This window comes from Crocodylus siamensis, chromosome 10 (assembly GCF_052110815.1).
Source record: "Crocodylus siamensis isolate JL-2025a chromosome 10, ASM5211081v1, whole genome shotgun sequence".
Lineage (NCBI taxonomy): Eukaryota > Metazoa > Chordata > Crocodylia > Crocodylidae > Crocodylus > Crocodylus siamensis.
In genome coordinates, this window is record NC_143404.1 from 53,762,661 (window position 1) to 53,782,605 (window position 19,945).

Genomic DNA, 19,945 nt, shown 5'->3' on the forward strand with positions numbered 1-19,945 from the left:
CTCTTAAGTGCAGAAGACCAGATGTCAGTCTTTTTAGAGCTAGGTTTAAGGCCTTGAATACTTCTCAGCTCTTGAAGCTGTTGCATGCAACTGACACTGGAAGGTAACTTACTGCATGGAGTATCAGTGGGACCTTGGCATTGGGGATGAGTTTTTGGTCATTTTCCAATAAAGTGTTGAGTGGAACTCCAAAGAGTCGATTCTCTGCAATAAAGACAATGTACATATAAACAACTATCAAGAACTGCAAATCAGAAGGGCCCCATCTTCTATTCCAACTGGGGAATGCACTTCATTAAATAATCACTGAAAGGAAAAGGAGACTAGATGCTGCAGTATTATCACAAGTGGATGTGGGAAACCCACACAGAGCAGAGAAGAAACAATGCATGCGATTCAGATCACAGAAAGACCCACAAAAGTCTAGCATGTCTCAAGGGCACTTATTTTGGATTTATATTCTAATGCAAGAGCACCTGTAGTGAGGTTGAATGTTACCAAAATCCTGTTTGCTTGATAATGTTAACAGAAATAAAAAGACCTCGACATTAAAAAGAAATTAAAAGACAAGAGATTGAGCTGACCTGTTGCTTTCAACTTTATGGCCTTATTTCTCTTCAGCTCCACACCTAAGACATCACAGAGAGCTGTCAACTCAATTAGTGCCAGTGTGGGGATCTTCTTCATGTCCTGCGGAGATAAATCTCCAATTCTGGTCACACCCAGCCTGCCCTTGCGGAGCTTAAATTTCTAGAGAGAAAAAAAATGAAAGATGGTTCGTAAGTGCCAGCTCAGATGGCTCTGCTGGCTTTGTCGTATGAAATGTCCCTAATATTGCCTTCTACATCTCCACTTGTAAACCCACCTGTCACCAGCCCCAGACTTCTGCTCACAGCAGAACCAGGATGTCTCTGTATCTGCAGTGAAGGTCTTATCCAAGCCTTCACCTCGTATGGCCTCAAGTACTGCAACCCCTTTCTCTACAAGTTTCCCCAGAATGACAGTGTCTGATAAGACAAGGCTGGAGGAGGGAAATCCTGAGCAGAATGGTCTGAATATGGTAATTTAAATACATTAAATGGGTATTTTAAGATAAAGGGGATTTGTCAAAGGGGCGAACTCATTTCCACCAGCACCATTTCCCTTCAGCTTTGCCTTATTCAGGAGCCAAAGCTGGTTAGGCAAAATAAAATACACAAAACCATCCCAATCTATTCTACCATTTGAAAGAAGGTTCAGTAAGCTTTCTGTGCCATTCACCAATTCTGTTCCTCTTAAAAAGGCAAAGATGTCTTCAGTCCAGTATCTCTAGTCTGGTTATTTTCCTACTCCTACTTTGCAATTTCTCTGTCACTGAAAGAGATCCAGACACCAGCAATGAAGAGCTGTAGGTGCTGCAGTAGAAGTATTGTTCCAAGATTCTTCCTTCTTTCCTGAGCCCACCATAATAATTGCACTTAGTTAACATTGCATTAAAACACATGGATAGTTCTGCTCTGACTCTTGCACAGAACTCTTTCTAATGATAAAAGAACCTGTTTGATCAAGTACCCTAAAAAAAAAATAAAATCAGAAACTAAAATTTCTAGGATCACCCCAAAAAAGAAGGGGACACAGGAAGTTCAGAGAAGTGCCGCATGGCCCTTACAGTTAAGGTATTCTCCTCTTTTATCCGCCTGGATTCAGGTAAAGATCCCTTGAGCAGAATGGCCGCTTGCTCCGAGTAGGCAACGTCTGTATTGAATATTTCCTCTCTTCCAGAGCTCCTAACCATGTCTGAGAAGTCCTGAAGTCCCCTTGCATCTGCTACAGTCAAAAGCATGGTTTTAATTGATAGATCTTGAAAAGCAAAAGGAAGTATGTAAGTCAACATAAGAAGATGCATTAAACAAGTTTGTGACACCACAAAGTTATCTCACCAAGAATGTACTAACTTCATGCAACATTATCTGAGCACTGGGAGAAGTCTGGCAAACCCATGAAAGATGAAAAGCTTGAGATTAAGGGAAAAGATAGCCAAGGCCATTACTTCCCCCCTTCTGGATGGCACTGACCTAGGCATTACATATTAGGGCTGTGTGAAGCTTCGATCACTTGTTTGACTTGGCGGAGATTCAACCCAATTCCACAGCTGAATCTCAAATTGTTTTGGAGAGATTTGATTCAGACATAGACAGCTTTAAATGTTTTTTCTACATACCTCAAGATACTAGGCACGGCTCATGAATGCTGAGATGGTGGGGCAGGCAGAGCATCCCATGGGAGCATGAGGAGGTTCACAGCGCGCTCAGTGGCGGACCCAGAACTGGTCCGGAAGCACTTCTGGTGCACTTCCAGGTCTGCCACAGGGCACGCAGGGGACCCCCCCTTGCTGCCCAGCTCTGTAACTGGTGCCTCCTGGGTCTTGGGGACACCTGGGGTCCCCCTACAGATGATTGTAAAGCCAGGGGGCAGGGTGGGGAGGCTCCCCCACATGCTTGGTGGTGGACCCAGAAGTGAACCAGAAGAACTTCAGGTCCACTTCTAGGTCCACTGGAGACCATGCGGGGGGCACACTCCTGTGGGATGCTCCATCCACCCCGCTATTCTCAGTGCTCACGAGCCACGCCTGGTACCTCGTGGTATGTAGAAAAACATTTTAAGCTGTGTCTATGGCCAAACTTGCTGATTCTCTGAATTGACATTGAATCTTCAGATTCAGATTCAGCGGAATCGAATCAGGACAGTGATCCAAATCAACTAATCAAATCCCTGTTCCCTGAATCAGGCTCAATCCAAATTGAATATGGCCTGCTTCGCATGCCCCTATTACACATGGTACGCTACATAAGATAACATACCCTTCTCAGAAGCCGAAACTGGAGGCAGAGCCATTTGAGCTAAGCTAACCTAGAACATCTTAGAATTTCATCTCTATCTCAGAGTGTCCTCATTACTTTGGGGGCGGGAAGGTCACTACAAGGTTTTGGTGAAAATTTTCGGGTGGACTTCAAACTGCAAACAAATTCTACCCCCCTTCCTCCCTTTTTAAATTCAGGATCTATTGGGAAAACAGACCGTTCTAAATACTGTCCTTTGCATATACAAAAAAAGAAACCGGCATACACGCTCTGCTATATGCTGCAGTTCCTTATGAGGGTAGAGGTTCTGAGGGTAGAGATTCCCCTATAAGGAAAGTGTTCCAAATGCAGCTTTTAGTTTTTCAAATCTACAAAGGAAAGTATGATGGAATACCTGTTTTTATATGAAAACACTTATACTGCTCTTCCAAAAGTTACTTCACCCTCAGCCTTAAGGAAGTACATTAGGGATAGACAAGGTAAAAGCTCTTCCTTACATTTGCATGTGTTGCCTGAAGACCCCAAACCATGCTGTGACCGAGTTGTGACTGATTCCTCTGTTTCAGGTACCACCTCCTAAGGAAATAAAAAGCAGAATGCACTTGGTACACCTTGCTGTATATACAGAGAGCCTGTATGCAGCATCCTGGTTTGGTGGTTAAGAAAATTGTTCACTTGCACTAAAGAGCTACTTAAGCACCTTTAAGTTCAGATGTACAGGGCTTGCTGCAGAAATGAAAATCACTTTAAAAACTGTTATGCAATTGTTAGAAGCTTCTGTTCATGACCTAAGCTGCAAAAGCTGTAAATTCTGCTCCCCCCCAGCCCCTTACCCTCCCAATAGCACAAAGGTTTTCATTTACCCCTTGCCATCCACCATCAGCTGGATGTTCAAGTCATTGGCAAAGTGCCAATTCATACCCTATCAAAGCACCAGCAGCTAACTTGACATATCTGCTGGTTTTGGGTCTGCAAGCCAGGCACATTAAAATCAAAATGAACCCCTGTCAGCAGTCAGTTTTCAAAGTCCTTTTAATTAAATACCACTTAATTAAGGACTTAAGACTTAAGCAACGTAATGTTTTATGTCCTCTGCTCTACAATAACCTAGCCCATTGCTACAAGTTAAGCAGGTCCCAGAAACGCAATGCAACTTGAGTTTGTCAGGAAGCATTTGTAACACGAGGATAAACATGCTAATACAAGCTCTTTGTTGACAGAGCTGGCTGAAAATAAAACAAACATCATGAAGAAATATTTTCATTTAAATATTTTACCACAAATGCTTTTCAGAGCAACTCCAACAAACATTACATACCCAGGCTAACCAGAAACTAAGAATAAACACGAATGCATGAAGAGTCACTGATATTAAGTGAAGTAAATCAAGTGGAAGTAAAGAGATTTCCTTTTTTCTTGAGCAAAAGATGCGACTAAAACCACACACATAACTGGACCAGCGACTTAGCAACTACAGTTCCAGTGAATAACAAACATACTGCACGATCTTAGAACCCCCCAGGGTTTCCCTTCTGGCATGTCTACTCCGCAAGTAATAATCCATGTGTGCATGTGAAAAGCTATTCTAGAAATCCAAGAAGTTTTATGAAAGTTGTAGACAGGAGTTGAAAGCTACAGGTGCACACGCACAAAATCATAGGAAAATAGGAATGGAAGGGACCTCAGGAGGTTGGACGAAATGACCTTTTGGGGCAGGTTCATCTCCAACTACACCACCCCTAAGTGCTCATCTCACCTGCTCTTAAAAGCTTCCAGGCTCGGAGATTCCATCACTTCTTTGGGTTGCCTGATCCAATACTTAAACCACTCCATAGCGATAAAGTTTTTCCTAATATCCAACCTTAATTTTCCTTGCTGCAATTTAAGGATGCACCTTATCATCTCTCCTGAAGTCACAGAGAATAGTCCATCTCTAAAGTCTTCCTATGACCCCAGCTGACTTCCTGCCCTTTGGGCAGGGGGCTGGACTCGATGAACTCCCGAGGTCCCTTCCAGCCCTAATGTCTATGAAATCTATAAGTTAACCTCCCCCCCAGCAGTGTTTTCTTCTCCAGACTAAATAAGGCCAGTTCTTTCAGCCTCTCCATAAATCACATGTCCCAGTCCTCTCTCAGAGACCCTGAAAAATAACTCTAGTAAGGAAGTTATCATAGTGAAACAAGTTAAAACTCCCTATTTGTCAGGCCTATAGCAGAACATATGTTCTTTTTTGGGGGCTACAGCCTGCTCTTTCTGAAGTCAAGGACTAAACCTAGTATCTATTTAAGTTTTGGATCAGCCTCATAGTGCTTTATGGGGCCAATAATTTGAATAATTTCTTGTGTCTAATCTTCATTAGAAAAAACAGCATTATAAATAAAAGGAAATATGCAAGAAGGTTGCAGGGAGACAGCCTTATGTTCAGACCATGGGATAAGCAGCAAGCAAACTCAATTAATGCTCAGAAAGTCTGCATAGGAAACAAAGTAAGATATCTTGTGGTTAAGTCACTGAACTGGGATGAAGACCTGGGAATGCTATTAACTTTGTGGTGAGGGACAGAAGTTACACATAAACCAATTTAAGTGATCTGGTTTAAACTGCTAACATAGGGGTTGTCAACCAGGGGTTTGTGTACCCCTGGGGGTGGGTATTTGGGAAGGCCCTGGGGGTAAGCAGCAGCAGCATGGAGAAGTGGGGGCACTTCTGGTTTCGCAGGCAGCACTTCTGATTTTTCCATGGGGGGGGGCCTCCCCTCACTCAATAGGCTGCTGGGGACCCCCTGCCCCCGCACTCATCAGCTGCTGGGGGACTCCCTGTTTCTTGACCAGCCGACAGGGGTACACCAACCAAAAAAGGCTGAAAACTTCTGCTGTAACAAACTGGGTTAAAGTCATCAAAAACTGGTTTAAACCTGTAACAGAAGTTCAGTGCATATAAACCAGTTTCAAAGTGGCTGAAACTGGTTTAAGATAGATCTGGCTGAATGTAGTATCAGACTTAACTCATTTAGGTCAAACTAGTTTATGAAACTTCTGTCCCAGATCCCTTTGGGGTTCAAGTTAGATCAGAGACCTCCAGCAGCTGAGAATTTTGCAGTGCTGGGCTGCCTGCTTCAGAGGGCAGGGCTGGCCCCACCCTTCTGCTAGCTCACTGGCCCTGCCAGGGTTTGGGGCCAGGAACAGGGTTCAACTTCCTTTCCCCCAAGTATGGAGTTGCCCTGTCCTGCTTACTTAGTGCTGGCTGTGACTGTGTGCTACAAATCCCAGAGGCACCTGGAAGCAGGAAGAGGAAGCAACGAGCAACCCTGCTGCTGTGAGTCTGTACTTCAAATCCCAGAGACCTTGTGGGCAGCAGGAAGAGGAAGCGAACACACAGCCCATGCTGGCCACCTGCCTGAGAGCTGTGCTCTAGTGCCCCCCGCTTTCTGGCTCAAGTCACTGTAGCCATGTGGCTGCATTTCCTGAATCAAAAGGGAATGTCTGTTCATTTTCATATCAATTCAATCTTTGCAGCTTAGACTAACCTGCAAAGAATGAATCAATTCAACCTCAGTCTTTTTGACTGGCTGTACTTGGACTGGACTTGGGGGGGGGGAGGAAGGCTGAGCAGGTTCAGGTCCTGTAGCCTCTCTTCATATGACCTGTCCTGCTGCCCCCTGATCATGCGGGTGGCCCTCCTCTGGACCCTCTCCATGTTGTCCACATCCCTTCTGAAGTGCGGCGCCCAAAACTGGACGCAGTACTCCAACTGGGGCCTGACCAAGGTCGCATAGAGGGGGAGGATCACCTTCTTGGACCTGCTTGTGACTTCAACTGGGGTGTACCTGTGCTTCTTCTGGGACAAAAGCCAGAGGTTTCTCATTAGGAAATCCTTCCCCTCTGCTCAGGGTCAAATTAATTGACATATTTGGTGTCAGAGAAGTTTTACCTCACAGTCAGCTTTGTACAGACTGTGGGTAGCTATAGAAGTCAGCAGCAATTACTATTCAGCTTTGGTAGACTTTCCAGGGTCTTGAATTTAAAATACTTTTATACTCTTTATTATATTCATTTCAAACAGACCAGATCTATTTTATATTTAGACCAAAGACCACCTCAATTAAGGAAAAAGTATATTTTGTAAAAATGAAAAGCTAGTCTCAGACTGTATAAATGAGTATTTCAAATCTCCAAGGCAGCAGCAGGTGACAGGAAAGGAAGGACCTGGGCAAGTTCTATTATGGAAACTCACATGGGTAAATTTATCAGCAAGGACAGTTTCCAGAACCCATAATGGAGATAGGTTTAAACAACTGTTATATCTACATAGTTCTCAAGTAAGATTAACTGTTCCTCTAAAAACTTATTAGAATCAATTAACTGGCAAAAGGGCTAAGTAATCCAATGACTCAGGTTAATAGGACTGTAGTAACAAATGCGTTACAGAACATATGCTAAGAACAGATCTCTCCCTTTTACACACTAATGCATGTGCATTAAGGTGCTTTTTCTAAATGTGCAATAACTGTAGTACCTCCAGTGTAAGGTATCAAGTAATATGCATTAGGCTGCCTTAATAAGCATTAACAAATGCACATAGTTTAAGTGACGCTTAATGCACAATAACCTATATTAATGTGCATTAGCATAATTGCGTGTTTTTTAAAGGGACACTTTAATGCACAGTAAAAGTGCATACTGAATTGCATATTGAAGTGCAAGTGTATATGTGCCCACTGGCCACAAAAACTCAACACCAGATCATAGATAAATAAATATTCTCCTTTCCATTATGTCCATGTAGTTTAATTAGGCTGTGAACTCTTTCAGGCAAAAATAGTCTACAACTACGTAAACTCCCTGGCCTGATGAGGCCCCAAATGCTACTGGAATACAAATAAAATACTGCATGGTATACTCAGCAGTAGGGTACTTCATAGAGTCCCCCCCTCTCAAGTCACACAAGCTGAGAACTTATGTAAATGTGTCAGACCCAGAATACAGTAAATAATATCCAGCATCACAAAAGGTTTCCATCATGAGTGAAGGTAATAGAGATATTGCTGGCAGTCTTCAGGAAGGTAGATACTCCAGGAAGTACTTGGGCAGGAGAGTAGCTGGCAAACCGATGCTGTTATGACCTATGCCACTTCTGATCTGTGGCTAAAGAGTGAAGCCTTCTAGCTAAAAGACAGAGTCAGTCACCTTTCCCTACCACTACATTCACTTCAAAGGAAGTCCTTAAAAACCCAGATTCTATAGCATTAGTTTTACTGCACATCAGATGCATAAACTCTATGTACAAGCCTGTACATGCATCTTACCACATCTCAAAGCGGCTTGTGATACGGCAAGAGGCACGTTGCAAACAAAAAAACGTTCCTCATGCTGCATATTTGCAGCACAGGCTCAAAATTTGATACCTGGATATTCAGGTATCAAAATAAAACACAGGGGGAAAAAGGGCAGGGCATGATCCCCGACTATGCCCCGAGGTGGTAACCCGGGAGCCAGTCCTACAAATAGACACTCAGGTTTCTGGCCATAGCATCTCTATGGTGTTCCTGCTTCCCCAGCACGGAGGGGCACAAACCCTTAACATGGTGGGGCAAGCAGAAGCATGGCAAGGATCGGGACCCTCAGCACTGTCACAGGTAAGTACGGACGTGGGGGTGGAGGGGATGTGGGTGGGTTTGTGGAGGAGTTCAAATGGAGGCTGCCACATGCCTGCCCCCCTACCTGCCCCCTGCAGTGCTGGTGGCAACAGCCGGCCCAGCTGCAGGCACAGCCAGCAGCGACACTGCACCATGTGCCCCAAGCTCTGTACACGCTGAATGGATCCAGCCTGCTAGTGCATGGCTTTGGACACGACTGGGAAAGCCGTGCACTAGCGGGCTGGGCTGGGCCAGGCCAGGCCGTGCCATTCAGCATGTACAGAGCCCGGGTCACACAGCACCGCATTGCCATTAGCTGCGCCTGCAGCCAGGCCACAGCCACGTTGACTACTGCCACCAGCACTAAAGGGAGAGATGGGGGGGCAGGCATGCAGCGGCCCCCATTTAAGCTCCTCCACGAAGTGTGCAGCGGGACCCTCGCACACCTCTGCCGTGGACCAGGGATACACAGGTCCTGTGCAAAGGCGTGCTAACTACACTGCCTGGGCTGGGTCATGCTGGGCACGTTTTCCATGAGGCTCAGGTGGCAATGCACAGCCACAGCACTGTGCCTACAACAGGCCATGGTGCATCACCACTGGAGCCTCACAGAAAATGCACCCGCCCAGCCAAGCCTTCTCAGACTGGCCTGCACAGCCAGCATGCCTTTGTACAGTAGCTGCATGCCCCAGAGCTGTGCCTCCCAGTCCTGTGCAAAGGTGCATGCTAGCAGACTGTGTTGGACCAGGTCCTGCCATGTACTTTCTCCCCACCCACACCGCGGGTCTGGCAGTGCTGTTGCAGGTGGCAGCAGGTCATAGCCAGGCAGCGACCCCCAGTCAGACTGGTGCAGTGGGTAGAGGGTGCAGGGAACCCTCAGTTAGGGCTGCTGCAGCAGTTCAGCTGGCACAAGGAGTAGTGTCCCTAGATACCAACTGGCCAGGCCCCAGAACCTCCTGAAAGCAAGTAGCCCTGAGCTACTTGCCAGGGCAGGTTTTAATACGGCTGAAGCCAGCACAGGGCAGGGTTTTATACTACCTTGGGCTGGCCCCAGGTTCTCGCTCCCCCTGTCTGCAGCTCTAGGAGGAGTTGGGCAGGGTTATTTTGCCCCAAGTGGCACAACTTGTCCCACACCAAAGCGCTTGTCCAGGCACTTGTGGAGGAAAATCTCCAGCTCAAATTTGTGCTCCTCCTATTGAGCTGCTGAAAGCACATGTGCCTGTATGTGTGGAGGCACCCTGTGAGTTCAGCTCTGCTGAAGACTCAAAAAGGTGACAATACTGGTTTGGAATAAAATAAGTCTGTCTCCATAAAGTCAAGGAAGCTGCATGGAAATACTTCAGACGAGTCAGTAAAGCAACATACCCCAGAATTTATCACTCCAAAAATATCTCGGACGTCACGCACAGGCTGTTTGTTCTTCTTCCGACGAGACCGTGAGTAGGTATCCAGCCTTCTCTGCACAGCTGCAGCCTGGGTCTTGGTCAAGGTAGAAAGCAGCACAATATTGCCATTGTCTGCAGCATTATCCCCAATCAGATCAGAGAGGCCTGCATCCTGTAGCCATGCAGCTTCAGCTTCTCCCTCTGAGAGGCAAGGGATGAAGGACAGAGTCAGTGTCAAAAAGCAGGGGAGGTAACGATTCAATATAACTGATACAGTCCAAAAGCAAGGCTTGGAAGGCATTCAGACATGTCCAGTGCTGTATGGTTCTCTTCCTTAGTACAAAAGGAATTACAAAGCCAAGACAGCTGCTGGGACTTCAAGCCCCAGTCCTGGCTTAGGAACAGGTATAAGCCAACTACCCCAGTGAAGCACCAAAGGCATTCTCCCCTGCCCCGGCTCCCAAGAGTCATTTGAGAAACAAGGGCCATACTCACAACACAGACTTTCTTTGCAGCTAAACAGCAAAACTACAGCCCCACTAGCATAGTCCTCTTTGGAATAAACAATAGCACGTGGCATATCTGCAGAGAGCAAGCTCTAGTGAGTGCAAGGACTGTGCTTTTAGCTGAATCTGATAGTGAATTCCCTTTCAAAGGACAAGAAGGAAAGGCTAGCGCCCTCTCCCTCTCCTTTGCCTAACCTGGCCTTGCATGAGCCTCGTGGGGTCGGGGGAAACCACACACAGCAGAAAATAAGTCTTGTATAAAACAAAAGTTGTATAAAGCAGCACAATGATTGATTTCAATGAAAGTTGGTGCCAGTTCATACCAGGAATGAATCTGACCTACTGAACATCCCCTAGCACTATCAAAAGAAGCATTCTCTTACATATCACAGCAAAAATATTCCACATGTGGCTTTTATACTTTCCCTCGCTATTGGATCTCTAATTTGCTCTCTAATTCTTAAAGAAAGAACTGGACCAGGGTATGTAGCTTACTGTTTTGAATTCAGCTACTTTAACTCCCAGAGTCTACCTAGAATCATATTCACGTTTTAATTTAAACTATACTTAAAAGCACAGGATCATCTTTGTGGCTGTTACTTTGTACTGACACATTACATTTCAGGGAGACCCAACCATACCCTACAGTATTTCTGTGCGCTCATTAAGTTGACTTAATGTTGTGTTTTATTCCTAAATCTGTAAAAAAAAACAAAACAAAAAAAAGTTATGCTCAAAGTGTGTTAAATTTTCCAAGTGATACTGCCAGAAGCCAGACAATGCTGAAGGCAAGGTCGTTTGCACAAGCTTAACACTATTTCTTAAAACAGAACAGTTAAACTCCAAGTACAAGAGCACAAATCCTGTGTGCATGCTGCTTTTCTGAGTGGAGGTCAGACAATGCACTCAAGGTGGCAGCTGTTTGAACTCTGAGGAAAAGACTACTGATGTGTGGCTCCATGCTTTATATACTGCATACCTGTAGCCCACCACCCACCCCCTACTTCAGCCCAGTTTTTGTCTACTACATGCATTCGGTGTACTACAAGCAGCTTTACAGATGTGCATGTTTATTTACAGACCTGACTGGAAAATAATGGGTTTCAAAACCTAGAGCTGGGAAGCTGTCTTCCCCTTGTTTGGTTTTTTTGGTTTTTGTTTTTGTTTTTTTACAACCCTCTCCCCCCCAAAAAACCCAAACCCCAAAACCTTGTCAATGAAATGGAAAAATGCTGGCAAAAATAAATGCTAAGAAAAATTCCGCTTTAAGTAAAAAATGGCTCTCACAAGTAATTGAAAAAATAAATTTTGGTCCCAAGCTCTGTAAACATTTGCACACTCAAGTAGTGCCACTGAATTCCCGGAGAACATGTGCGTGTTTAAAACTTATTCATTTAACAGCAGGCCTGCAGCCTTCATCCAACTGAAGAATTTTGCATGGCACCCTTTATTCTGAAATTGAAAAAAGTTTGGTGGGAGGTCTGCCAGGGGGAGGGATGGATGCCAATTATATTTTAGAGGTAGGTGTTGGGGGCAAGGAGGAGGACGTGGGGAGGGAAGGGAGAATAAATCAACGATGTTTTCTTGCAACTTTTAAAAATTTCCAAATCCAGTCATATAACAGGATGTTAAGCTAACAGATAGAGAGAGGTAGAGGTCTGATTAAATGGTCTTCTATTAAACCCTGCTGGCCAATGCAAACATCAGAATCCCTTAGATAACAATGTATCCAAATAATTTCTATTTAATAATTGCTGCTAGCTTGAAAAGAAACAAGTATGACTGGTTGATTGTCTGGGAAACTTCACTGGGTGGAACCATCCAGTTAGCTAGTTTATAAACTTTTGGCCAAGGAGATTTAATCTGGAGAATCAAGATAAACAATGTAGGTGTTAAGTAGACAACATTCCCAGGATGCATCACTGAACGAAGAATATGGAAAGTGGGTACTTTAAGAATACCAATTAAGATCACTGCATTTTTCAAAATGCAATTTAGCCAAAAATAACATTCATGAAGGAATGCACTCCTTCCGAATTACTCTAAGAGTAATCCTGGAGTAGAGAGGGGCAAGTTGTAACTCTAAAATATTATAGGCAGGAAATGCCCAATACCTGATGAAACAGACTTGACAAAGCTGAATGGAAAGGATGTTATTGGAAGCATTTCTAAGCCATACTAAGTCACTGGGCTGGACAGATACAGCTTGCAAGCTTTTCAGCAATTACAGCTTTATTTTCAGTCAAGCTCTGGTTTTCATACCACGTGAGTTTATTTTGACCTCCTACTATGTTCCCTCCATTTTTGGATGGGGAAAAACCTGGCACTGAAACATTCGTCTTTAAATGTACATGCTTGTGACATGTCAGGGGCAGATACTGACACAGGCCCTGAACAAGCCAAGAGAGGCGGTACTGCAAGAAAGCTAGGATTCAAGTACAATTTCAGAAGAATGGAGAAAACTACAGACTTCTCTAAACAGTTCTACAGAAAGACTTAGAAGCAGCATTAGACATGGGGAGAGAATAAAATAACCAGAAGTGACCTGGATAAGATTACATGAATGCTGAAATAAGCCTTTCACCAAGAGTTAGGGGTGATCATAATTCATTTTTCCAAGTGAGAAACAAGGGCTTTTTGTGTGTTCCAGCATTGGTGTAGCACTTAATTTGCACAGAGTCTGTGTGTTTTGTCTCCACTATATGAAGCTATTTCCAAAGTTTGAGAAACATGGCCTGAAGCAAATTCTGTCCTGAAGGTGCTTTAAACCATCAGCCGGACTGCCAACTCCTTTTCCTTTGTACTCAGGATCTAACAGGTTTGTGGATGGCCTCCTCAAAGCTTTGTGTAGCTGAGCTCAGGCTGCAGTGCCATCTAGCGGTCCGTAAAGACTGCAAGAAACGGGTAGTTTCAAAAGTTTGAGAATGTTTTCTGGACGCAGGCCGTTAGAGGGTAGCAGGCCATTTAGCCTTCAGTAATACAGACCATTACATTTTGCCTGGCTCCCCTGTATTAAACCAAAAACTTTTGTTTGACTAAAGTATATGTTCCATGATGTTATTCTGGTCTGCAGGAATCAAGAGATGGAGAACCCACCACTGCCATGGCAACTCTTTCCAATGGTTAATCACCACACTATTAAAGCTCTTTCTAACTTCCATTTCCAGCTATCAGCTCTTGTTCTGCCTTTCTCCCCTGAATATAAGAGGCCTTTAGCACTCAGTATATTTTTTCCCAATGAAGCTACCCACATACTGTAAGAAGTCCATTCCCTTTGATAAGGACAAATGTGATTCCTGTACAGTATTTCATCCTAATGATGTGTCTCCACGTCTCAATCAAGTTCTGTGGCTCTTCTGTACATCCTCCCTAATTTTTATAAAGCTACCTTTTTAAGATGTGAATACTATAACTGGACAGTATTTTTCACGTCACCCTTACGGACAGAAGTAGAAAATCACCTCCCTTACCCTACACTACTCTGCTGCAGGTATACTCCAATCGCCCTTTATGCTACAGCACTAAAACAGGAGCTCTCATTCAGTTGCTTATCTACAGTAGTTCCCAAATTATTTGTCAGGTCCATCCAGGATCCAGTCCCCATTCTATACACATGGGCTTTTTCACAGCACCTGAACTTACAGTAAAAAAAAAAAAAAAAAAAGCAAGATCATAGTTGCATGTATTTTTTGTTTGAATTTACCAGCTGATCCAAATTGCTCTGTGTGGCTACCTTATCTTTGTTATCATTTATAAACCATCATGTAATCAAGAGTGATCCAAAACATAGAAAAATATTGAATAGGTTCATTCCTAGTATCAATTTTAATTAAAGAGGTTAAATTACCTCCCTAATCCTGAACACTATTATACCCTAACACATGAGAAATACTGCACTGTTAAACACCGCCAAATAAAAGGAACCTTGCATATTAATAACGCTGGGTGTTTTCTAGGGCTCTTTCAAGTTACACCACCACAAAAAATTAAAGATAAAGAGGGCCCCTCTGATATCCACCAGGTTTGCAAATTAAAGTCTGGCATACTAAATGATGAGCAAGAGTAGCCCACTGCAGTACACGCTGTACAATTCCCTCCGTATACTAGAATCTTTAGCAAGATGGGCAATTTAATTTAGCTTTCAAGAATGTGTACACACGCAAGTTATTTTTTGAAAAAGTGGCATGTGGTCTTAAGTCACTTAAATATTGTGAAAAGTTTACTTGGCAGGATTACTTTCCCTTGCAATTTATGTCACTTCTCTTTCTCCTCCCTCCTTCCATATTCCTCAGCAACAGTTCCAGCAACCTACCCTCTGGGGTTTTGACTTCTGCAAGGCTGCATTCCTCTTGCTCTGCTTCAGTGCTTTGTTTGATGTTCTCCACTTCCAGCCAAAAATTGTCCATTGACAAGTTGTCCAAAGAATCTGCCCTTGAATTCACACGCTCCAACACTGGGGGCTCCAGAGAACTCTTCTGAGGAAGCAGGCTCATCTGGCAGGGGCAATTTCTGGTGCTAGGGTGAGATAAGGGGAGAGAGAAATTAAATAAAACACTATCCTCTAAACTCAGCATTCATACTTAGTGAGACTACGTCAGTCCTCTATGATTAATGACTGCAACAACCAAATAAAGATAAGTGCTAGACGCCCTATTGCTTTTGTTTAGTGATAATAAAAGGCTGAAGGCTAGAAACAAGCTCATTAACAAGCCTACACGCTTGTGGAGGCTGTGGCAATACAAGATTCCTTGTCTTATTTTTCCAGTGACTGAACAGGGACCACTCTTCAGTATAAGCAAGGAGCAAACAAAATCCCCAGCCGCTTAGTCCAGAGAAGCTTGCAGCATCTTCAAAAGTGCCGGATTCTGATCATTTCTTAACATACACTCTTCTCACAGAGTAAGACCAGGTGATGTACAATACAATATCATACATCAGTGCAAAGAGCAAGCACAAACCACTTGAGACCCGGTTCAAGGCCTTACATGAGACTAGGACGACATGTGGAGTTCTCCTACACAAGGATAAGAGTAAAACAGGGTAAGGAAATGGATGGTATTCGAGTTTCAGGAGACAAACCCTAAAAGTCTATAGGAAATCAGAGAGAACATTACTGGGTTTGAAATGCAACTGATATTTGTTTTAAAAACCACAATCACCACAAAACTGGATATCAAAATTACTTGCAACCAGCAGATGACCACCATAAATTTCATTGTAACTTAACTAAACTAGCCCTGATGTGACATCTGTCAAATATCAGGCTGTTAAATTAGCTGATGCATGTCCTGCCATTATTAAAGTCCTTGCATTTCAGAGAGCTGTCACTAGACACAGAAGCAACTCAGGACCACCCCTTGCTGTATTATCTCAGTTCTCAAATGACTTAGCATTTGTTGTGAAGTTCAGCTCTGAAGTCATGCAATTATGTGAGAATCTGAGCATTCAACAAAGATAGTTTCAGTACTCTCATAACTGAGGAAAGGAAGTTTGAACATATGAAACCCAAAGGGTTCAAACACAGGCGCTCAGAAAAAAAATAAAAAGGGGAAACATTCAATTTTCAAGTGAAATGATTTTTAGGGTTCAACTCACTTTATTTTTTCACAAGGAATCATATATAGCTGGGACTTCAGGAACAAGAATCCTTTTTTGCCCTTTTCTTATTACCTATTACACATCAGCAAAAAATGTAAAATTTATCTCCCCTGATATCAACTCCTCCTGCTTATTTCTTATGGTCATCTTTCAACTTCCTCATGTTAATATTGATAACTGTCTGATAATAAGAGCCCAGTGCCAAATGCAGCCTTCCAACTGCTGTCATATTAAAGACTTTTGACTGTTTTCTACCCTCTCATATATGATGCCTTTGCAAACCCACAAATTAGTCTTCAGAAATGAAATCCTGCTTAATGACGCACTTAACACACTCCTAGGCATATGGAAAAGGTAGAGGATGACAACACAAAATAAATACATTTGCAGTTTCAGAAAGAACCTTGCTTGACACAATTTGGAGTCCAAACTGGTAGCATTGCTAATTTAGCAGTTTTGTCACTAGAACTGATATCTTTTTTCAGGATCTCTCTTGCTAGCACTGGAACGGGTTACCCAGAGATGTGGTGGAATCTCCATTCTTGGAGGTTTTTAAGGCCTGGCTTGACAAAGCCCTGGCTGGAATGACCTAGTTAAGGATGGTCTTACTTTGAGCCGGGGCTTGGATTAGGTGACCTCCTGAAGTCCCTTCCAACCCTATTTGTCTATAAGCTTAGAGTCAAAATGTAGACACAGTAGACTGGAACAGGATCATGTATGATACGGAACACTTGGTAAACAGTCTAGCAACAGGTTTTCCTGTCCAGTTTCTACTTTCAGGAGTTGGCAATACTAAAAATAGGGATTAGGCAAAAAGGAGCTTCTCAGCACTGACCTCAAAGCATACTCAAATATCTCCATCCTCCAAACATGCCTGCCTACCTGCCTGCCACATGACTAACTGCTAATTCAAAAGCCACTGCAAACCTCTCCAAGTCCACAAGCTTAACTTGAAATAAGGAATTCCCTGTGACCCCAATGAAAATGTCCTTTTTTATGCAATTAATAGAGTCCATTCTACGGCCTGAGATATACAGGTCAGATCAGACTATTCCAAAAGTCCCATAAAATCTACTTTAAGCCTAGTATACTATCAACTCAGATGAGCTGCTGCCCCCAGGATATATAATCTGGTACTATGTGATATTACCCTCTTTTCCTTATTGTAAAATGCTGTACTATTCACAGTCAAAACAAGCAACTATTGTCATACCATACGTAGGTCTCAAAGAAATGAGAAAATGATCATAGAGAGAGACTTGATAACCACTCCACGAAAGGAGGAAATGAAAACAGGCAGGGTAAGGTGGTGAGGGACTTATTTTTTAAGACTAAACAGTTTTGCTTTGTATTTCCCTAAACCAGTGCCAAATGTAAGTAATGGCCACCTGATTAAGCTAGTTTCAGTGACCAGATCTGTTTATCATTCTGTACGGATGAAAGGCTTCACCAAGGAAATAATCTAGAGGAACAAAAGAACGTCGCATAGCTCTGTAAAATGGTAGTAAGTTGGAGCCAAAGAAACAAGTCTCTTATCTGTACAAACACAGATATTTATATATAAATATGTGCAGAAGTAATTACATTTATACCTAATTACAGTTAAAATGCGCACACAAAACATCGGATCTGAATTTTGTTTGACCCCACTGCAGCTGAATGAAACTCCTGCACATGATCTAAACAATGAATTTGAGAATGTCACTTTTGCCCGAGGGAAACAAGAAAACTCCAAATAAATCCACACACTTCTACGCCAACACCCACCTGGGTACAGAAAAGCCAACAAATCTGTGGGCCAGACAGAAGATAAGATAGTAAAAGCAGTAGAGGAGAAAAAACAATGCACTATATCCATGGTTATGCCATTAATGATCATCTCTGCTCAAACACAAATAAACCATGACTTGTGACCAAGTAAATAGCAGTTTTTTAACCTCAGTTTGGTCCATGAGCATTCTTGGTTCCACGCCCATACACACTACAAACACATTTGGAGGCAGGTCTGTGGAGCAGGTAGCACTATGGAACATAATGGAACAGTTGGACCAATTTAAAACATTTATCTAGGCCCCGTTACTAATATTGTCTGGGCAGCTCCCCATCTTTAAAATGTTTTTTATTCCCCCATAACCCAGCCACAGAAGGGAAGACATATTACAAATTGAGAATTGAAGCATGAGGTCATGTTATGACCTCTGCTGCAGAGAAGGAGCTCAAACCAAGCTTGAAGTCCTAGGCTAGTGCCCCAAGTACCGTTTCATCCTCTCCTATTATGGAAAAAAAAAGGAAACAGCAGAAATCAGGCTCAACATGCACTGAAGGCAACTAACATTTTCCTTTCAATTTTCTAAAGAAAAAAGAAAAGTTAGCTGCATACTGTATTGCTTTTAGAAACCCACCTGAGGTGGAAAGTTACCCTCAGATTCAAGACTGGCTCTGGCTGACTTGTGAAGACAGTGAGTGAGGAAAGAACATTCAGTGACTTGCATAGAGAGCGGTAGTTTAGATCAGAGGTGTAGATTGTGTCGTTTTAATGGTCGCTGGCCAGCTGTGACTGAGCAAGGAGTAGGTGGAATAACCAAGTTCACTCAGACTCACTGCAGTCATAAAAGCGTAACGCTTACAAGTTTTAAAAATTAACCAACCATGAGTAAATTAGCCAGAAAAAAAGGCAGGTTGCAACACGCACAGTAAAGAACTGTTCTACAGTGACGTCAGCCACATCAATCTAACCTTTTCTTCTTCAGCTTGTTTAATGGTAAATGAGAGTTTCTAGCTTACAAAAATTAATTGTAGAGAAGACCTTACAATACACGGAGCATTGAGAAGGAATCTAAAAGGACAAGGCCTTGAAGATCAGCATAGAGGCCCATTCAATACAGAACAGTGTAGCATCATGGAAAGGAGTACCAGGATGTATAGGAGTGTCAGATAAACCAGAATAAAGTCCGTGGTACTGACAATCCGAGGGCAGGGGGGTGGGGAGAAATCAGGGTAAGAAATGGAAGAGAAGTGTGGCAGATGGCCCAGTTCAGCAACCCTTGATAATAAATGGGACTTAGGCATAGGTCTGAAAGCCTTACTGAAGCAGCAAGTTGAGCGGAAGAGATATGTGAAAGGTCAGCTACCCTTGGGATTTCTGCCAAAGAATCATCTCACTAGTCCTCCTCTAAGATCCTCAGGGCAACCCTCGGCTTAAAATGGTAGGAAATCTAGGGGCCTTTGTATACGCCACAAAATTGGCCTTTAAAGTGGCTTAAATGCCCTTTTGCACCGCTTTAACGGCATTACTGTTTGCATGCTCAGCAGCATAGGGCACTTTAAATGACTTTGGTACGCAGGAAGATAAAACACCTCCAACGTGTTTCAATTTGCTACCTTACCGAGTGCAACAGTGGCTAGAAGCCAGGGACCCAGCAGCAGCCCATGCAGGCAGGCTCCACTGAAGGAAAAAAAAAACAAAACAAACCCACGAGCCCGATTTTTCTTTTTCCCCTGTCTTCCCCAGAACCTGCCTGCCTGAGCTGTGTGGGGACCCAGTGGTTCCCTCCAATGCTGCAGTGCCCTCCAGGACTTCCTGGGTTGGGTGCCAGCAGGCAAATGCTGCCTGGGGGGTCCCCCCATACGGCTCAGGGACCGTTCAGCCCGCCGGCAGCTTGCCCACCCCCCACTGCTGCCAAAGAAGCAAGGTAAGGATCAGGCTCCAATACCACAGGGGCTTAATTCGGTTTAATTCTCCCAAAATTGTAGCAGTGTTTTTAAAAACCCACCGTTTCAATTTAGGGAGAACTAAACCGAATTAAACCCCTGTGGTGTGTACAAGCAGCCTAAGAGGTTAAAAGGTAACCAGAAGGTGGTGAATTTTAAAGATTCACTCTCTCATGAACTTACTAGGACTAAAAACTCTATATTACCCTCTCTGCAGAGGCCCTTGTTCCTGGATCCTGGTGGCTCCCTATACAGTTTTTTACCCTTGAT

At 43.5% G+C, this 19,945-nt stretch overlaps 1 protein-coding gene across 1 annotated transcript in view; it reads right to left on the reverse strand.

The window, feature by feature from the left end:
• ARHGAP40 (Rho GTPase activating protein 40) overlaps positions 1-19,945 on the reverse strand; it is a 69,303-nt gene that overhangs the window by 15,810 nt on the left and 33,548 nt on the right. Inside the window, exons 3-8 of the mRNA XM_090064082.1 lie at positions 14,679-14,881; positions 9,841-10,061; positions 3,338-3,416; positions 1,649-1,806; positions 585-750; positions 113-204 (exon numbers count right to left, since the gene is read on the reverse strand). Of these exons, the coding sequence (XP_089920208.1) occupies positions 113-204; positions 585-750; positions 1,649-1,806; positions 3,338-3,416; positions 9,841-10,061; positions 14,679-14,881 (919 nt within the window). The remainder of the gene's footprint in view (positions 1-112; positions 205-584; positions 751-1,648; positions 1,807-3,337; positions 3,417-9,840; positions 10,062-14,678; positions 14,882-19,945) is intronic.